At 42.5% G+C, this 19100-nt stretch overlaps 1 protein-coding gene across 4 annotated transcripts in view; it reads right to left on the bottom strand.

The window, feature by feature from the left end:
- Window positions 1-19100, bottom strand: part of sulf2a (sulfatase 2a) — a 39911-nt gene that overhangs the window by 6328 nt on the left and 14483 nt on the right. For 3 of the 4 annotated variants that reach the window (XM_050038506.1, XM_050038504.1, XM_050038503.1), the window contains 11 exons: window positions 10748-11016; window positions 9748-9987; window positions 9495-9646; window positions 7244-7413; window positions 5592-5742; window positions 5133-5308; window positions 3907-4035; window positions 3527-3583; window positions 3271-3400; window positions 1174-1381; window positions 440-722 (listed from right to left, as the gene is read on the bottom strand). In XM_050038506.1, the coding sequence (XP_049894463.1) occupies window positions 440-722; window positions 1174-1381; window positions 3271-3400; window positions 3527-3583; window positions 3907-4035; window positions 5133-5308; window positions 5592-5742; window positions 7244-7413; window positions 9495-9646; window positions 9748-9987; window positions 10748-10946 (1895 nt within the window). In that variant the 5' untranslated portion in view covers window positions 10947-11016. The remainder of the gene's footprint in view (window positions 1-439; window positions 723-1173; window positions 1382-3270; window positions 3401-3526; window positions 3584-3906; window positions 4036-5132; window positions 5309-5591; window positions 5743-7243; window positions 7414-9494; window positions 9647-9747; window positions 9988-10747; window positions 11017-19100) is intronic. The other variant, XM_050038505.1, reaches the window with a different exon arrangement.

The raw sequence follows: 19100 nt of genomic DNA, 5'->3' as shown, positions 1-19100 counted from the left end.
TTTTTTAAATAACAGACGGCAGAACTAGGCTACGCCAAAACTCGCCTGCTGACTGAATGAATGAGGAAATCAAATGGAGTGTGTGGCTCTGAAAGAGGGCGGAGACAGAGAGACTAAATTTCTGTGTTTACATATGCTGTTTACGTGCAGTAGTGACTGGACTGGAAGTCTAAATGGAACAACCATGTTGTGTCTTAACAACTGAAAGATGCATTGAAACAGTCTATTCTTTTGGCCCTTGAGCACCACAAACCGAGAGCCACCTAGTTTCATTATGTTCAAGAGATGGCAGACATCTCTACGGCTGATATCGCCAACACTCAGCAACACACACTAAAACAATCTAGAGAGATAAATAGAACTACAGGTGAGAGGAAAAATATGTATATTTTTTGTGGTGAATGATCCCTTTAATGCAAGCAGATGTACACCGTAGCACCTGTAGGTGACTTTAAGAGCAGCAGGTGGCATGAGTTTATTGCTGGTGGTGGGTTTGGCTGTGACGCCCATGCCACTGAACTCTTCATTGTCCTCCTCGTTCACCGCTCCTCTCCTTCTGTCTGCGGTCATGCTGCTGTTCCTGGAGCCCAAGGGCCGGTAGCCCTCCTCTAGATCCACGGCATACAGGTCACCATCCAGCTCAAACGACACAGAGCGGGCCCAGCGCTTCCTTGAGACAGTCTTACTGGGTTTCATCTCTGAATAAGACGAGACAGAGGGACCTGAATAAGATTAAAAAGAGGGATGTGTTTCTGATGCTCAAGATCAAGATCTGTGAGGATGTAGACGTGAAGACCAGCACATGACAACAGAAGGTGATGATGATATAAAACAAGAGTTTCATGCACTTGGTATCACATTCCAGGAATAATTATTAATATATTATTTAATAATAATTCATACAAATATTTGTTTCTTTCATGGCCTTGTGATTAAAGGCTCACTTGTCTACTCTAGTCCACCACTTGATGGCAGCACAGACACATGCTGCTCATCTCATGAATACTTCAGAAGCTGGTTATTTTAGCTTGAGATTAATGGCCCTGTTTGGCAAGGCTTTGTAGGCTACTGCAAGGACGTTTCAAAGTAAATCACAAGTGTCTTTCTGAACAAAATCAGATCTATTAATAACCACCAGAACAATGGTACGTGTGAGTGACAAGAGGAACTTACTCTTCTTGGTTAGCAGCCTCTTCCTCTTCAGGACGGATGTTTTGAAGCCCACGTTGTCACAGTTGCAGCTGTCAGAGTTAGATGTGGCAGGCAGCTGAGGGGCACCGCTGGCCATCAGAGCCTGCATACGAGGGGCAATGAGACTAGCCATGCCCTTGCACTTATACAGCCTCAGCTTGCCAGTCGGGTCCTCCACACACTGCCACTTCTGAGATAGGGCAGGGAGAAATAACATGGCATGGTACTATAGCACAGCTTCATTTATGATGCATAGAAACTCACTGATTTAAAATGTCTTTATGGTGTTAAGCTCAAATTCCCCTACAAAGATCTCTAATGGTGCTCTGAAGAACCCTTAAATGTACAATTCACCACAACATATGTGGATGTCCAATCAATGCTGACAGTAAATGTAGATGCTTAATTCAGTCAATTCCTCAGTGTGAGCTACAGAGGCAGAGAAAGCTGAGTTTGCAGCTGCAAAATCTGTTCTTCCGGCATCCAGCTCTGTCGTTTGACGTGACAGTGTTGTAGTTAAAGGCAGGAAGACCTACAAGCTATTTCAGTGAACTAGGGGGCGCGCTGTAAATCAGTGGTTCCTTTAGGGACCCCTTTTCTATCATTGAGTAAACCGATGCCCCCTGATATACTTAATGGATATTTCATATGATATTCCATGGATAACATTAACTGTAACTGATAAAGTGTACCAATAATCTAAATAGTGAACAAATTTGTGTAAAATAAGCTATTTGGATGAATATTGCATCAGAGATGAGTATTTAGGACCTTTTTATATGATTCTCTGTCTGTAGTATATATATATAAAAAGATTTTAACAATCACAATTTTTTAATTATCCCAATTTTTTAAAAATATTTTCACATACCTGGCATAATCACTGCTCTAGATGTCACTCAAAAAACAGAACTTCCTTGGTCAGAGGTTGTTAGCAATGAGGATACATGTTAGTGTTGGTTGACTCAGATATTTAGTTGTATTTATTAAAGCCAAAGTATACAGCTGAAGAAATGCAGCGGCGAGAGCCGAAGCTGTGGCTATGGCCGGCAAGGACCCCCTAGAACCTGAGTTGCCGAGAGCAAACACTGACTGGTGGTGCCTTTGCTCAGGTTACACTTTGATACCAATAGAGACTGAATCATTCTGCTGCAAGGAATTTCAGTGTGGGCAGTTTTTGTTGGATGCTGTCCACAACTGCAACCCCCAGAGAGCCTGAGTTTGCGTTACTATACGGGAAAGTTTTTCTCCTCACTTGGACTGAGGTGTGCTGGAGACCTTCTTCAAGATCCTGAAGACAAACTGGAAAAGACAACCAAAGCCAGCGGGGCAGAGCAGGCAGACGACCACTGGGTGAATATTTTTTAATCACCTGACACTATTGAAAGTTATGTTGTTGAGTTGCCTCTTAGCAAAATGCTGTGAGAAACTTAAGTTGAGCTTTCATTGTGAAAGATACAAAAACCCATGGAGTAAAGCAGTGATGTGCTGCCATGGATATGGGGAAATAATAGAGTTGTTGCTGTCTTGGTTCACACTGGTTTTACCTACGCAGCCTCCATGTTTTTATTTTGTTACCTGCAGAACAATGGATGTAACTCATAAATACTACACTATATTTTGGCCAACAAACTCATAACATAGGCTATTGTGGGTAATGTATCCTGGTACATGTAGACACTGATGGCATGGCTCGGCGAGCAGGAAAACTCAGGTTTCTCAGTCAATATAGCATGTGCTGAAGAATTTACTGCCTAAACTGACTACATTTAACATCAACACTGATTGGACGTCCACATAAAAGGTGGCAAGTTATAATAGTCTTTCTATTCAGATTTTTTGATGAATCAAAGGGCTCTTTACACACATACACTTATACACACACGTTATACTCAGCGCACTTGAAGGACTACATAAGAGACTTGATGTCAAATTGAACCCTGAGAGGACAATGACTGCATATTATCATCAGTATATTGTCAAACAGATTGCAAATTATCACCCACAATGAGCTACACTCCATGTTGTTCCCCTGAAATTTAAATAACCTCTCTTTTTTAGCTCCTGCAGGTCAGGTACCTGTCCTGGCTGTTGGCAGGAGGTCTGGTACTCTGCTTTCTGGCACAGGTCCTTCACCCGCTGGTATTTTGGCAGGAAGTTCTCCTCCTGGGCCATTTCCTTCCCATCGGCTCTCTTGTGCGGAGGCTTCCTGAAAGAACAGGAAAACACATGCAGTTTTTTTTCCAGCCAACCAAAGACAAGGAGTCTGATGTCACTAGAAGACAATGCCTGGACTGAGAACTTGTCCTGCAAAAGGTCAATCAATAAAACATACCCTCTCTCCACCAGGAAAGAATCCCTCCATGTTTTACCCTTCCTGTTTAACTGGAACCTGAAAATGAGAAAAAAAAAGAAATGGAAAATCCTGTCAGACCACTCTGTGATATTTGCACTGAACAAACATGAATTCCATTTTTTAAATGCCATCCTCGTGTGGCACTGAAAGGGGAGTGATCTTACACTTTTATATTTAGATTGTAGGTTTCATTATGTCCAAGAAAACACCAAGAACAGAGATTTAGTAAAATTTCATAAAGTCCAGGGAAATTGCTTTTTGGCACAGTCATCTAATCTTAAACAATATAAATGCCATTCTTTAAATATCTGAATGCCAGGACACCAAGTAAAGAAACTGTTGTGTGTCAGTGTGTTCACCTATTGACTGGCCTGTCTGTGTCCAGCAGCTTCAGGATAGACTTGCCATCCATTTCTGCAGGGATATCAACGCCAGCCATGTCCAGCAGAGTCGGTGCCAAGTCAACGTTTAACACTATATGAGGATTACTGCAGGGAAGCAAGAATGGGGTGATAATTTTCATTTTTAGTGAAAAAAATGATCAGTGTCATTAATCTCACACATATAATGTTGGAAAACAGAATCAACATCAGAATGTTGAATGAATAATAGAGATGCCATATTGAGGAAATCTTCCTACCAGTTCATACACTTGTAACAACACTGGTGTTACTGAATACACCGGACATTTTACAAGAACACATATTCATTGATGAAGCTCAGTATCTGTAAAGCGCTGTATTAAAGTCCCTGTGAAACGGAATTTAGAGCGCCTTTCACTTCTTTACTGTGATGTATTTCCCAGTAAAATGGAATATTTGAACAGTGTACAATTACAAGAGGGATTTAAATCAAATCGTTCGCCTTTCATTGGACCATTTAAAAGTTCAGTGTGATGCGCAGGTACAGCGCAGTCCGCCCCTAAGTGGACTGTTGCTCTCCACACCCACCTCCCTTGCCTTTAGATCAGGATTAGGACAAGCGAGAGATGAATGAATTTGACCTCTACTACAATGTTGCGGAAATTAAAAAACAAAGGTTTTGCCGCTGATATCTGAAAACACACACATCTCCTCCTATCTCTCACTGTATTGTCCTGCTAGCTAGCTACAACCCACAAATGGTGAAGTGCGGTTATATATGTCCAGTGTAGCTAACTAGTGGCTGAAAGTCTCATTTGATTGGATGAACTTTTGTTAACGCCCCAGAGTGCAGGATGGATCATTAAACAATTGAAAGCATTTAACCTGGTTTTACATAAAGAAAAAAAGACAGGGATTTTAATGTGACTATACTCTGATACTGATTTTTTTTTTTTTTTTTTTTTTTACTTATATTTCGCATATACCAACAGATAAATGATAAATTAATACAGGGTCAGGAGATTAAAATGTATTTTTCATTTCATGGGGGCTTTAAGTTAAAAAGTGAAAAACAATGGTAATCTATTGAGTGCCTGGTAGATTTTGACGACCACCAGCCACAGTGGCAGGTGAGCAAAGAAGTTGCCAAACACCGTGTAACACCAGTAACAATGACTACCACGGCAAGTCTAATGAATAACATAAAAGTCTGCGTCACTCACATGGCACCTTGCTCCACATTAGGTCCTCGTATGTAGAAGGGAACACGGATATCAAACTCATACGGCATTGATTTGCCCTTGACCAGACCAAACTGGCCGATGTGGTAGCCGTGGTCTGAGGTGTAAATGAGATATGTGTTGTCCAGTTCCCCTGTCTCTGCCAACATGCTGTACACCTGCGGAGGGGGATATAATTCATTGAACACTCACACAGTGTAAAAGTTATACTTCATGTCTGATAGCTCAACTCTCCTGTGCCAGTTTCAAGGAAAAGGGATTGAACAATTTACCAAGTGTGTCAGTGAATACATTATACAGTCCCAGTCAGAACAAGCACAGATCTCTCAGGACTTGAGGCTGTCAGATGAAATGTGTGTGTGTGTGTGCGTGTCTGTGTTTAAGCGTCTGTGTCTGTTTCTGTGTTTAAGCATATGTCTATTTGCCTGCATGTACGCCTACCTTCTCAACACTGTCATCCACAGACAGCAGGGTCTGCATCCTCCTGCGCTGCAGCATGTTGGTGAACTGCATGTGGACGGGCTTCATAGCACCTGTGTAGCGTAGGATCCAGTGTTTGTCTAGGTTAGGGGCATAGTTGTAGCTGGGTGTTCTGAAAGAGGCAGAAAAACATCAAGCTTAACCATAACAAACTCAATGTGGTGTACTTAACATTTCATTTCTGCTGCTTCTTTTACACTCCCCACACCTTTGCATTCAGCTGTTTTTGTCCGTCTCTACAAATGAGATTCATATTCTATAGCTGTAAATTGAATTATAGTGTGTTTACAGTAACATTGTGCATTCACAGCAATATCCTCTGCCTGTGTCTGCTGATGTCTCCTATCCTTTTCTTTCTAAAGTAGCAAGAAAACTGTTTATGCATTGCTAAACTGGAGGTTACATAAACTGTGTAAAATGCGTAGCACTGCAATCGATAGGCCTGTACGCAGCGCGCACAGTTTGATCAATAATTAACTCCGAGGCATATGGAACTTTAATTATTTGAGAATAAACACTGCTAAATAGCTAATGGAATCCTAGAAGAAAATATATTTAACGTTTAAAGCGATCGATTTGACTTTTAAGAAATGCTAATGTCTCACAGTGTGTTCCACAGTGGAAACTCACTGATGTAGTGTGAAGATGTGTCTGCAAGGAGCCAAGGTGAGAAGAAGGTTTATCACCGGAGGAGTGCAGGACTTTTACTGCCTCTCTCTCTTCATTGTGTTGATAAGGGTGGAGGGAGATGGAGTGAGAAAAATAGCCACAGAAGCGCTCTCACAAAACATCACCCGAGGGAGAGCAAATTTATGGAGAAAGAGCAATTAAAAGTTTGTACAGAGACACTGGGGCTGAATTTTCAGAATATTCTGTGTGTAAAGCCTGCGTGGCACAGGTTAATGATGCTGGAGGGATTAGATGAAGCAGGAGAAGGGTGTGAGGGGGTTGGAGGGAGGGGGCAGAAACTGCAGTCTCATTACTGGCCTTGGATCTGTCCCTGGAGGCCAATATCAGGCCTGCCATTAGCCAGCAGCACTAGACAGCCAGTCAGGAGCATGGAGGGTCAGGAAGACAAAGGCTGAAATTTTATGTGTGCACCTGTGTGTGTGTGTATATGTGTGTGTGTGTGTGTGTGTGTGCAACTGCCTAAATCATTACCTATGCATTGAACATACATCATTCATGCCCCTCTTTGATCACCGCTGACAAAACGGTACAAATTAGCGGGGCTCATTACATTGGTAACACTAATGTGAACAACGCATGAGCCAAATAAACTGGAGCGAAACACTGGCTGTGCGTGGAGAGGGCTCAGCTGCCAAGAGCATACTGCAGGCAGAGGAAGATAAGATCGAGCTGAGATTATGGAATTTGTGTCATTCTGGGTCAAATGAAAGAGAGCGTGAATGTGTGGATGACTCATGCAAGCAAATAGCTGTGGATGTGAAAATGTAAAATAAATAAATAAATAAATAATGCCCTTGTGTTTGTCTGCTTTGTTCAGAATAAACCAAATCAGCACCTTTTAAATAGGCAAAGCCAGTCCGGTTCATACTAGGTGGGTATCATACAGCTGGTTTTATCATTTTAAAGCTTACTCATTTTCTTACATGTGCTGTGATGCGTTGGGGAAGGCAGCGCTGTACTGTGGGGCGGAGTCCTCCGGACCGTGCGGAGCAACATGGCTCAGGACCATCATGACAGGACGGTGAGGGTACATCCTCTTGGACATGCGGAAGTAGTTGATGCTGTCATTGGTAATGATGTCTGTCAGGTAGTCCTGTGGAGTGAGCAGACATTGTCCATCAGGCACTCAGTGAGTGACAGAGGGAGTAAAAGAGCAGATCTCAAAGTCTTCGGTACTGTGCTGGACCAGTGCTCATTACTGACCTGGAGTGTGTCAACAACCATTCCCAAGCACTACTGTACAACTACTAAATCCAGTCTATATAAATAATGACAATCCTGTATCTAAATAATGATTCACGATGGATTTCATCTGCTGTTTATTAACAGGGTTGGGTACATTCACATTTGAACTGGTACGTGGAATTCGGTATCAGTATCCAACTGTACCTTTTTTTTTTGGTACTTTACTCTCTCTGTAATAACAAAATGTAATTTCGGTTGTAAAAAATAAGTCCAAACTTATCAGTTTCGACATTGTAATTTATTCATAAGATTTTGCTATTTATGTAAGCCATTTTATAGACTTTCATTTTAGTGAAATGCTCTGAGTAAATTTAAGTTCCCTCTGGTGAGCAGTAATGCAGGGTCTACAGTCTAAGGCTCCTACTGTGAGAGGTAAGAGCAGAAGGAGTGAAGCTGCGATGCGCTGCCTTATACAACGTGGGAAGAAATGAAGAGTTTGCCATCTCTGTTCAGACCACAGAGCCCTTGTGTTATTATTTTACAACCTTCATTAGTATAGACACAGCTCATAACCCTCTGCTACAGTTATTTAGAACAGTTTACTTACACACACACAAAATTAATGCCCTCCCTACCTCCCTCTCCCCTCCCAAACACGTCCCTACAGCCTGTCACAGTCTGTCACAAGGGCATAGCGTGAGAACACTGTCGTGTGTGTCTCGCAGCAGGTGTTGTCATCATCGAGTTTTAAAAAATGTGTGCCACACTTGCGACTGCTTTCAGCCCACGACTGCCCTGACTCACTGTGACTTGAAGAAGCCGCAGAGGTGACGTAGGCTTGCTCTCTTTCTTTCTCTCTGTATTCTAAGTTTCTGTCTCACTGAGATGCACTCTCAGGTTACAAAATTTGGCACCAATTAAATCAGTACTCAATAGCACCAATGTATTTCGTACGGTACCCTTAAAGTACCGAATTTGGTACCAAACCCAACAGTTTAACCATTTCGGCCCTGATTTTTAAACCCTTTTAAACAGTGTGAGGAGGTTAAAGGTTCAGTCTTTAGGATTTAGGGGCAAATTTTGGCAGAGGTGATATATGATATTGATAAGTATGTTTTTATTCTTTTATAAGCACACGAAAATAAGAATTGCTGTCGTTTATATCTACATTTAGAGTCTTCTTCCACTGAGTCTGCCATGTTGTTCTACAGTAGCTCAGACTGGGTAAACCAAACACTCTAGATAGGGCCATTTACATTTTCACTTTTTCCCGTCGGCCACTGTAACTCTCCTACACAGTTGGCACATGGGAGAAGTTTCAGTCCTGCAACCTTACTGCTAGATGCCACTAAATCCTACACACTAGACCTTTGAGACATGGAAAAAGTAACTGTACAGCTTTTTGCAAAGACAAAAACTGTCATTTCTAAATGCTGGTGATGCTTTTTCAGTTCTACAGTAGGGCTGGAACGACATCAGATTTTCACTACACGATTCTCGTGGCCAAAAGAGTTCACGATCATGACATCATCACCATATCTATAGAAAATGTAAAATTATCTTTTGCTTCATCTGTTGCGTGCTTTTTTTGGCAAATGAATTACACTCAAAATAGGAGTGTAGGGACTTGAAGAGAGAGTCTATAACCGTAACTGTACTAAATTATACAAAAAGAGCAAAGGGCGTTGGGGGAGGGAGACAAAGCATGAACGGAAAGAAATGTAAATTGTTTAAGAGGCGCTGGATTATTTACATGATATTATCATATGTGTGTGTTATTAATATGATATCAGAAATTCATTTTTAAATCACAGTCAATAGCAGTATAATTATGTGTAATTATTGGAATCATGGTTAACCTAATGTTAACTGCTTAAATTGTACTGCTAATCTCTCAAAGCATCTATAATTTGTTTGACTTTTACCTTCATGCAGGCAATCATTCTGTGAAGGTAAGTGTGATCTCTCTCAGTGGGGGTGTATAAATACCTTTGAGTAGTCACTGCTGTGTTTCTCTCGTACTCCGTTCCTGCAGAGAGTGTAGTTGTAGAAGCGTGAGTTCTTCACAAGTGCTACCCATTCCTTCCAGCCAGGGGGCACATAGGAGCCGTTGTACTCATTCAGATACTTTCCAAAGAAGGCTGAGCAACAAAAAGGCGAGGAGTATGTTGAGTGGTTAGTCAGTGAAAGTACCCGTTTGAATTTACTTTGACATTCATGGTGTCAGACTCGTGGGGCTCACCTGTCCTGTAGCCAGAGTTGTTGAGATGTACAGCGAAAGTGTGCGGCTCGTGGTGGGCCTGCCATGAGGGTGAGGAGCAGTTCTCGTTGTTGGTGTATGTGTGATGGTTGTGCACATACTTTCCCGTCAGTATGGAGGAGCGGGATGGGCAGCACATGGGCGTGGTGGAGAAGGCGTTGGAGAAATGCGTGCCGCCCTTCTCCATGATGTGCCGAGTTTTGTTCATGGCCTGCATCGAGCCTGGGGGAAAACAGTGAGAGAACGAGGGGAGGAGGGGGAGGTTGTAAGAGGGATAAGGAGGGTGAGGGGAGATTCAAAGGACAAGGAGTGAAATGAAAGGGACACAGGCGGATGAAAAGCCGTTGGAGAAGAAAAGACGAGAGTGAAAGATTGGGGAAAACAGAGAGTGAAAAATATAAATACAGGGCATAAGGGGTTAAGAGTAAAAACCATTATGAACATGGTAAGAGAGAAAGAAGGGGATAAAGTAAACGAGGGAATAAATCTTTTTGGTAAAGTGTAACCCATTTGGATTCCTGTGTACTAAAAGCTTTTCAGGCTGATGGTGATTGTTTGGGAAAACAGATGCTTGACCATAAATTCCTGCTTTTCAATGGGAGTCTTCTCACTAGCGATCACAGGAGGACAAAGGATGTCACCGAGGCCATTATGCAGCCACTCCAGTCCAATACGCCGCTAAAGGACTTAAGCGGGAAGGGAGATGGCCAGGGTTTGGCACCCAGACAATGGAAGCCATAGGCCGCCCTCATTTCATGCCAGCATTGGAGGAGCTGGCAAAGGGAGCGCATGACTTTGAGTAGGCCAGTTGTTATGGTGCCAAGAGGCAGCATTAGGCTGACTTTCCCTTGCTGATGCTGTTGGATACACATGGAGAGAATACCCATACCCATGGGACATGGACATAAAGCAAACAGAGACAGATGCACATGCACACAGTAAACACACACAGGAAAAGGATTAATGGAGGAAAATGTCTCACCCAGTTCTATGTCCTGATCATCAGTGAGGATGAGGATGATGTTGGGTCGGATATTGCGGTAGTGGCGGTCCCTCTGCAGGCGAGACCTGAGGCGATATCCAGACAGGTAGCCGGAGCTCTGGGCCACAGGAAGGACTCCCACCAGGGCAAGAAGGAGGAGAAGAAGAGGGAGAGGGGCGGAGAGCCCCCGCCCTGCCATCACGCTACCCTGCAGTCACCTCCTCAGTCCTTCGTTTCACACACAGGAGTCTGCAACACCCTCACTCAACCTGAGAGATGTGACACAGTGGGAGACTGATAAGAATTAAATGCACACACACACATGGACACACACAAAACACGCTGAAAAATAGCAGATGCAAGCCTTGAACAGCCATTACAGGGTGCTCTTCCGTACAAATGCACCCGTTTGGGCTGAGCTCAGCTCGTTAATCAATCATTAATGATGCATTAGAGTGGTGTCATTGGCTGGGTGTAATGATCTCTGGTGATGAGCACATGGCTGCCAGGCTGGGGCTAATGGGCCTGGGCCCAGGGCCAGCTTAGGACTCACCTCCCCCTGAGAGGGTTAGGGTGGATGTGAGCGATGTGGGTAGGTGGGGTGGGAGGAGGCGTGGGGGGGGGCAGAGGTGAAGAGGAGAGACAGAAAAGGAGGGGATGAGAGGAGGAAAATGAAGACAGGGGTCAATGAGCAGAGTGACAATGTGAAGAGAGAGCAAGACTCCAGTCCTAAAGATTAGAAGAAAGCAGGTAATATTAATATGGCAATATCACCAAGGTCAATAAAAGTAAACTGCCTCTGGATGTGCAGAAAATTACAAATTCTCTCCTTGTGTAAATTCAACACAACAATTAGAGTCATGTTCGTGCTAAATAGAGCTTTTCCATAATTAATCTCTACATGCAGTTCACCAACATTACACTGCAATCCTATTAGTTCTCTCATAACTCTTCTCCATTAACAGTATATCCCCTCTGAGTTTACCATGGCAACTGCTGATTGGACTCCCTTGCAAACATTTCGCAGTTTTACCTGACTATCAGGAGTTCAAACTGAAACTAAATGAAAATAAGCAGTGAGAGTGGTGTGTAGATGACTTTATTCTGTAGGCCGACGTGGTAGTTAACGTGTCCCTGGTTCCCTTGTCAAAAAGCCTGGGGGATTTTTACACTGGATTTTGGATTACTGCAAAAAATAAGCTCAGTGGCAAACAAAAGTTTATGATACTTGCAGGTTTTGTTCAGCAAGATAATCTTCACAAATCAACACCCGCTTATATGATTTATGACATTTAAGGCAACTGGCAGAAATAAAAAGCTAACGTTAGGCTTTATAGTGACTACTCCATGGTCGCATGACCTAACGTCACCACCACAACAAGACTGTACAGCCGTTTTCGATGTGACGACATTCTGCAGTCTCATGTGGCCACTTGTTAGCAACCGCCTTTTTAAAGACGTAAAAGCGTCAAAATTCACAAGTGGGGTATTTACTGACGATTTTTATGTCGTAGAAAAACAGTGAAAGTCTCTTAAGCTTGTTTTAACCACAGACCTTATAAACCCATTCAAAAAGCCCATTTACTTTGAGACAAGGGAACTGGGAATGTAATAAAAGCTAACTCATTTCCAGATTTTACGGTCATTCCCACAGCACCCTAATCTTTTAGATGATAATGTGAATTCATTTTTATTTTTGTATACATATATATATATATATATATATATATATCACTATTGCAAAGAGACAGCATGACTAGCCGTCAACAGTGACACACATAAAGTGGACAGACTTGACATTCCAGGAGATGGTGCTATGCCTAAATTGCTTCAATTTGGACACTACAAACATTAAATATTATGGCCAGTCCTGCATAGCTCCTCAACCATGTATCTTGTACAAAATACAGTATGTAGCTACATACTTTTAAGAAATTCTATCTGACCCTAACAAAAGTTAACAAAAAAAAATCTGCCTTAAAAGATATATAAAATGAAATCATGTTATTCCCCACACTTTTCACTGAGCTTTTATTATTCAATGAATATCTAAAGGTTAAAGAGAGGAGCTGAACTTTGTGCCTATTTTATCATGTCACATCATCAGAGCAGCAATACACCTCAGTGACCATAATCATAAACACAGTTTACAAGCAGCAGCATCAGTACGCCCACTGAGATGCTCCACTGTCTTTCAGACGGGGGTTTGGGCATGTGTGCGTGTGTGTTTGTGAGTCCACAAGGACTAGCCGACATAGCCGGAAGATGAAGACAATAACAACAACACAACGGCAACCTCTCTCTGCTGGGATGGCAACTCCTCCTTAACGACAACCCGACTGGAATACAGTCTGACACAGGGGACAAGAAGGAATACATGAACAGATACACACATGCCTGCCCTGCTTGGATGCACACGTTCTCAACTGTAATGATGCGCTTAACAAAGACAGGATGAAGACCTCAAAAGTGAAAATCTAAAATGTATTAAACATTTAAGGGAAGAGATAATTACAGAAGAGGAACTTCGCTCGTCTGCCGAACACAAAGCTCCCTGTTCCTCTCTGGTCTCTGCTGTTGTCCAGATTGTGCTCATTAAGGTCTTCCCAAACACCCACACATGTCCTCCGCCCTCCTCCATGGTTTTGCTTTGCACAAAACGCACACACCTACACACCATGTGCATGTGAATATGTGCGCACACATACACGCACGCACGCACGCACGCACACACACACACACACACACACAGGCAAATAAATCTGTACAACAGCAGCTGTGATTGCTCTGGTTTCCTACTCCCAGGGCATGTGGTTCTTCCCCGGAGGAACACATGAGCTCTGACCCAGGGGCACTGTGCTGTTTGAAATTGTCCTTGCTTCTTTCTCATGCTCACTCCCTGCCCGCATCCCTCATTCATGTCTGGCATGGGATGAAAACAAGACACAAGCAATGAGGAAATCTACAAGAAGAAAAAAAAAGCCTAGTGAAAGAACGACACATACTTAACCAGCTCAGTCTGCAACCAGCCATGAATACCCTATCACCAAAATGGATTCCAGAACATCTACAGTGAATAAAGAATAGATTCAGTGTGCTCAAATTAAGACTCTGCCATTGGCTCCTCTTTCAGAGTGGTTTGTGGTGTGGAAGGTACACTACTTTCCTTTGATAGTTGTTTATCTGTTCGAAAAGCTGATGTGGGCAAAACCCGATGGGGAAGAGTACCAAATATAGTCAAAAAAACCCATCCAGTTCGATTTAACATGCTGGTCTATCGATAGCCAAGTATGTAAATGTTGTGTTATTGACATGCTACGGTGGTGGATATTTTCTGACATTACTCCCATGAGGCCTCCTCCTTCCCCCGATACTAAAGACTAATTGGATTTTCAGGCTTTTATCAGCTCTAACTGACACATACAGTCCTTTTCTTTCCAGTTTGCTCTCTCCCTCTCTCTTTTATCTACCCATATTGTTTATCTCTCCGGGTGGCAGATGCTACATGAAACCGCAATGAAAAAAAGAGGAAACCATAACGTCCAAACAGACAGAAGCCATTATACCTTGAAGATGTGTGGGGGAAACAGAGATGGACAACCATTAGAAAGCAGCAGTAGCCATGCTGTTCTCAGTTGCCAACAAACATGGCCAATGTGATGGTTTTTATGCATTCATAATGCAAGACGAGTCATGTTGTTTCTGTAAACTGGGATGATTTAGAGCTCGTTTTCCTGACAGAGCTCTGCCCACATCAGCTCTTTGCACTAAGTGAACTGCGAAACGACAATGCTGATTCAGCCCGACAACACAGAATGAAAGAGGATTTTTTGCCATTTAGACAGAAGCACAAGACAACATGAGTAAATATAACTCTCAGCAAAACTCATTAAATGCTGGGGGCTCAGGGAGGAAGGGCTGGGGAGAAAGCTAGCAGAATATGAGATCACAGGGAATAAGCTTCTAAAAGCATGTTTGAGGAACAAGGATCGTCTAAGGTTATACTAATGCCAAGTGATGCCTGGAAGTCAGAACAGAGAAGGAAAGTTTTGCTCTTCAGTCATTCGCTTGTAAAGAGGCTCTAAGAGACAGCAGCACTGCATCACCGGATAAAAACTTAATGCCATCCATCTTTTATTGATAAGACTGAATTATAAATGCCATGACAACAGAGCTGGCCATGTCACAGCATGGGCATGATGGTAAGACGGTGGCAGGAGTGGAGGGATGAAAACACACACCACATCGACAGACAGATAGGTTACACTGCCCAACAACATGCATCTGTACTTCACAGTTGAAGTGAGGAAGCTGAGAGAGTGCTTGATAAATCTTCCAGAGACTTTGCAGAGGCGTTAATGTACTTTTTCCCTATAAATAAAACACCTTGGGCTTTGAAACAGGCATAAAGTCTGATTCATCCAATCTGCAGCCCCCTGAGAAGGCACGAAACACAGAATATGAGAAAACCGAGGAAAAAAATACAGACATTTATTACATATTGAAGGCAGACGAGTCATGGCGTACACTTGCAATTTAATCAGCTGTGTCTCATAATGCATATGAAATATGGAGGAGAAAGCCCACAAGCTTGAAGCCAGACTCCTGGATTCTCTATCACAAATGTTCTGAGAGGAGATGGAGAGAAAAAGACGGAGAGTGTGAGAAAAGGAAAGAACCTCTAGGCATACAGTCTGGAGAGAACAAAGCCTGAGCACTTCCATTGCAGATGGATTTTTCCCAAACATGAAAACTGGATTCACAGACCATGGCTTCCATATAAAATAGAACAGAATAAAACAGAATACAGTAGCGGAGAACCTCCAAATCTCTTCGGTGTCGCTCTTGATGGAGGAATTTGCCATCCACTGTATTCTAGCGCTGGTAAACATAAAGGAAGTGGCCGGGAAAGTTTAAATAGACACATCCAGTTCTGAATGTGGCCCGCTGCAACACTATCAAGCCGATCCCTTTGGTCATAATTGAGGCTGGCAGGGCTTTGCTAATGTGTGACTTTGTTCCCATTGGCCTGCCTGGCTCTGAACAGAATGTGCAAAATCTCCAAGGACCCTTGAATTTACCAACAAAAGTTGGTATTCAGATGCAAATTCTGCAACGGCATGCATCTATGTGAGAGTAACTTTCTCTCAGAGAAGTTTATGTGTGTGTGTGTGAGTGAGTGTGTGTGCGTGCATGTGGGTGAGTATGTGTCGGTGGAGGGAGGGGTTTGCAATCCTCACTACAGTATGGAATGCTTTTTTCATGATAATAAGAAGCCATGGTTTGTTGCCATCCGTCATCTATCATTCTCTGCTTGCAAATCTTTGCTCCAACACTACAATCTAGAAAAACACAACCGCAAAACTGTTCTTCTCAAGAAGGCAGGTCGACTTCATGTTCTTTGACCCATATCAGCATATCCTGCTCATATGCACCCATATAGTTGAGGTATGGTCAAAAATGCAATAAATTAACTTTTATTTGCCAATTAGGAGCAGCGGAAACAAGTTGTGAGCACAAAATTGACACATCATCCGCTTTTGAGTTGACAATGATGTTGACAGTTGCTTATTCACATGTCCAGCAGTTACAGACGACATTAGCATTCATTTGGAGTCATATTCCTGTCTCCCTGTTGAACATAATTCTGATATTCACTCTCCTTTTAGCTCTGTTTTTGGTCTCTACCAACTCCTGAGGGAAATGTCTCTGGCTTGTTAGCTGCTAAATACTAAATAAACCAGCAGTAGCCTGAGGCACAAAGTTCAAACGCAATGCAACGTCATGCTACACTGTCAATCGTGTACTGACTGCAAGAAGCCCCCAATTCATGCAAACAAGTAATAAGTTAAATATTAAAGTGATTAAAAGAAATATCAAAGTATGCTCATGTGTACAGTCTTACAAAGGAGAGAACTCGCTTTGTTTATATGTGTCTTTCATGGCAATAAAGATAATAAGGTAATGACAATCAAAATGAATACTACATGCAGATACAGGTGATACAAGCAACTCGTTTCTCAACCAAACTAAAACTAAACTTGGTTAAACTTAGGGAAAGACTAACATCATGGCTAAAGGTAATGGGTCAACTGTTGGCAAAACTTTCAGAATGTATTTTATGTCAAAAACAAACCATGCTTTCTGGTTTCAAATGCTTTGTGTGCTTGTAAACTATCTCAGCACCTACCTCTTTACTTTTCTCTGGTCTAAATGAACATTCATGCTTTAGTACCGAATGTAAACATTGGTAGTTCTGTGCTGTTTAAACGAGCGACCAATGCTGTCATTTCTCTTTTAAGCATCCAGGTAGTACAGCTGCGTCACACATGATCTGTTCTACCAATGACCTCTAAGCCATTTGTCAATAAACAATGGCTCCTTGAACAGGTCAGCACTGTCCCCTCAAAAATCTCCCGTCCCTGGCTGATAACCCTGAAATTATATTCAATAACTCTCTAACTGCTCTTTGGGTTAAAATAGTGCCTGCACATCCTCTTGACAAATGTGCCTTTACTTCCTAATAACTAACTTTAATAGTTGAGCATGACAAGCGATAATGCGGAGGCTGATCCCATTCACCGGGAAGATTTAATTTAGATTTCCCTCAGGTTCCGATAAGCTCGGTACTCTGCAGACATTTAAGATGACAGTCAGAACCTGCACAGCAATTTTCTGTTTGAATACGCAGACACAAAGAGCAGTGGTTAGACTTTAAAAGTGAGAAAATGAGATTTGTGCCTCGATGAGGAGACTCGAGTGTGAAATGTTTCATTGTGTTGTTACTGTTAAACTGTTTGCCTCTTCATTTGTGTGGATCTCTCCGTGTTTATACATTATATTCTTCTCTAACCTTTAATTCTGCATGGAATGTGCTGCCCAGACAGTGAAATATGAACGAGTGTAATTTTAGTACTTAACACATCATTAATCCTGCAGTGGGTCTGTTGCCCTGAGAGAAAGGGTGAAGCTGTGATGTGTTCTGGCTGGAAAACTCTCATATGTTCTCTCACACACACACACACACACACACACACACACACACACACACACACACACACACACACACTTATCTTTCATGCACATTCCATTTGTGTATATATTTTTTCCAGGAGTGAAAAGACTGATTTTTTTTCTAGGTACATCCACCTAAATTTAGTTTATCTACTGGCCAAAAGTACATGAACACTCCTAGTTTGGGCTTTTTTTTTATGATTTAAGCAAGACACCTGTAAATTCCAAGCAAGTAAAGAAGTTGACTAGCCTGCACAGAGCCCTGATCTAGACCCTATTCATTACCTTTGGGCAGAAGTGGAACAGTAACCATGCACCAGGCCTTACCGCCGAACCTCTCTACAGCTCTTGTGGCTCACTGGGAGCAAATTCCTGCAGCCAGGTTCCAAAATCTTGTGGAAAACCTTCCCGGTATAGTGAAGTCTGTTGTAGCAGCTTATTAATGCTCATGGATTAAGAATGAGACATTCAACAGTCACACTTGGGTGCAATTTGCAGGTGTCCACATACATTTGGCCGTGCCATGTACATTTTTAAGTGGTGATTTTGAGATTCATAGTGCAAATATCATTCATGGAATAATAAACAAATAAACCAGTAAATTATAAATGCAAAGATGCACTGTCCTCAGAAGTCACCTTCTGGTCACGCTACATTTTGGAAGACTTTCTCACACAGTTAGAGCTTGGTACACAGACACAGGGATGAAAAATCATCTGTATCTCCGCAACTATAATCCACAGGGCCCATTATCTTTTAAATGGTGCGAGTGATGGGATGCCGGGTGAATAGCTTGGTGGAAAAAATAAGAGGGTAAGGAAGAGAGAGAGGGAGAGAGAGGTAGGAATAGAAAGAGACTGTATGATGGTGTCAGTTCAGACAAAAGGCCCAGTCATGATGTGTTCTCGCTTGAGAACAAAGAGCTCTGACAGACTCCCTGGGTCTGTTCTGTTGACTATAAATGTACCCCATACACACTTGCACACACACACAACACACACACACATACACATGCAGTCAGAGCGACAGACAGACACACACAAACACACCCACACTCTGCGTATCAGACTTCAAACTTCTCTCTCCAACAAGGGGACATAAAAGGAGAGAACAGCAGTTAGGCTAATTATCTCTGAATCTGGAGGAAATGAACAGCATCGTATTGTTGTATTGTTCTGAAATTGTTTGGCCCCAGCAGCACTAGAGGGACATCACACAGCTACTGCATGCCTCTTTGTCTCCTCCACGTTTAACAAAATAACTCAGTCAAGATATTCCTCATAATGAGATAGGAATGCAGCCACACCACGAATAACTAAATCAAAACCTGCTGCAGTCA

This window comes from Epinephelus moara, chromosome 24 (genome assembly GCF_006386435.1).
Source record: "Epinephelus moara isolate mb chromosome 24, YSFRI_EMoa_1.0, whole genome shotgun sequence".
NCBI lineage: Eukaryota > Metazoa > Chordata > Actinopteri > Perciformes > Serranidae > Epinephelus > Epinephelus moara.
Note: the sequence above shows the minus strand (reverse complement) of the source record. Positions and strands in the feature narration are given on the sequence as shown.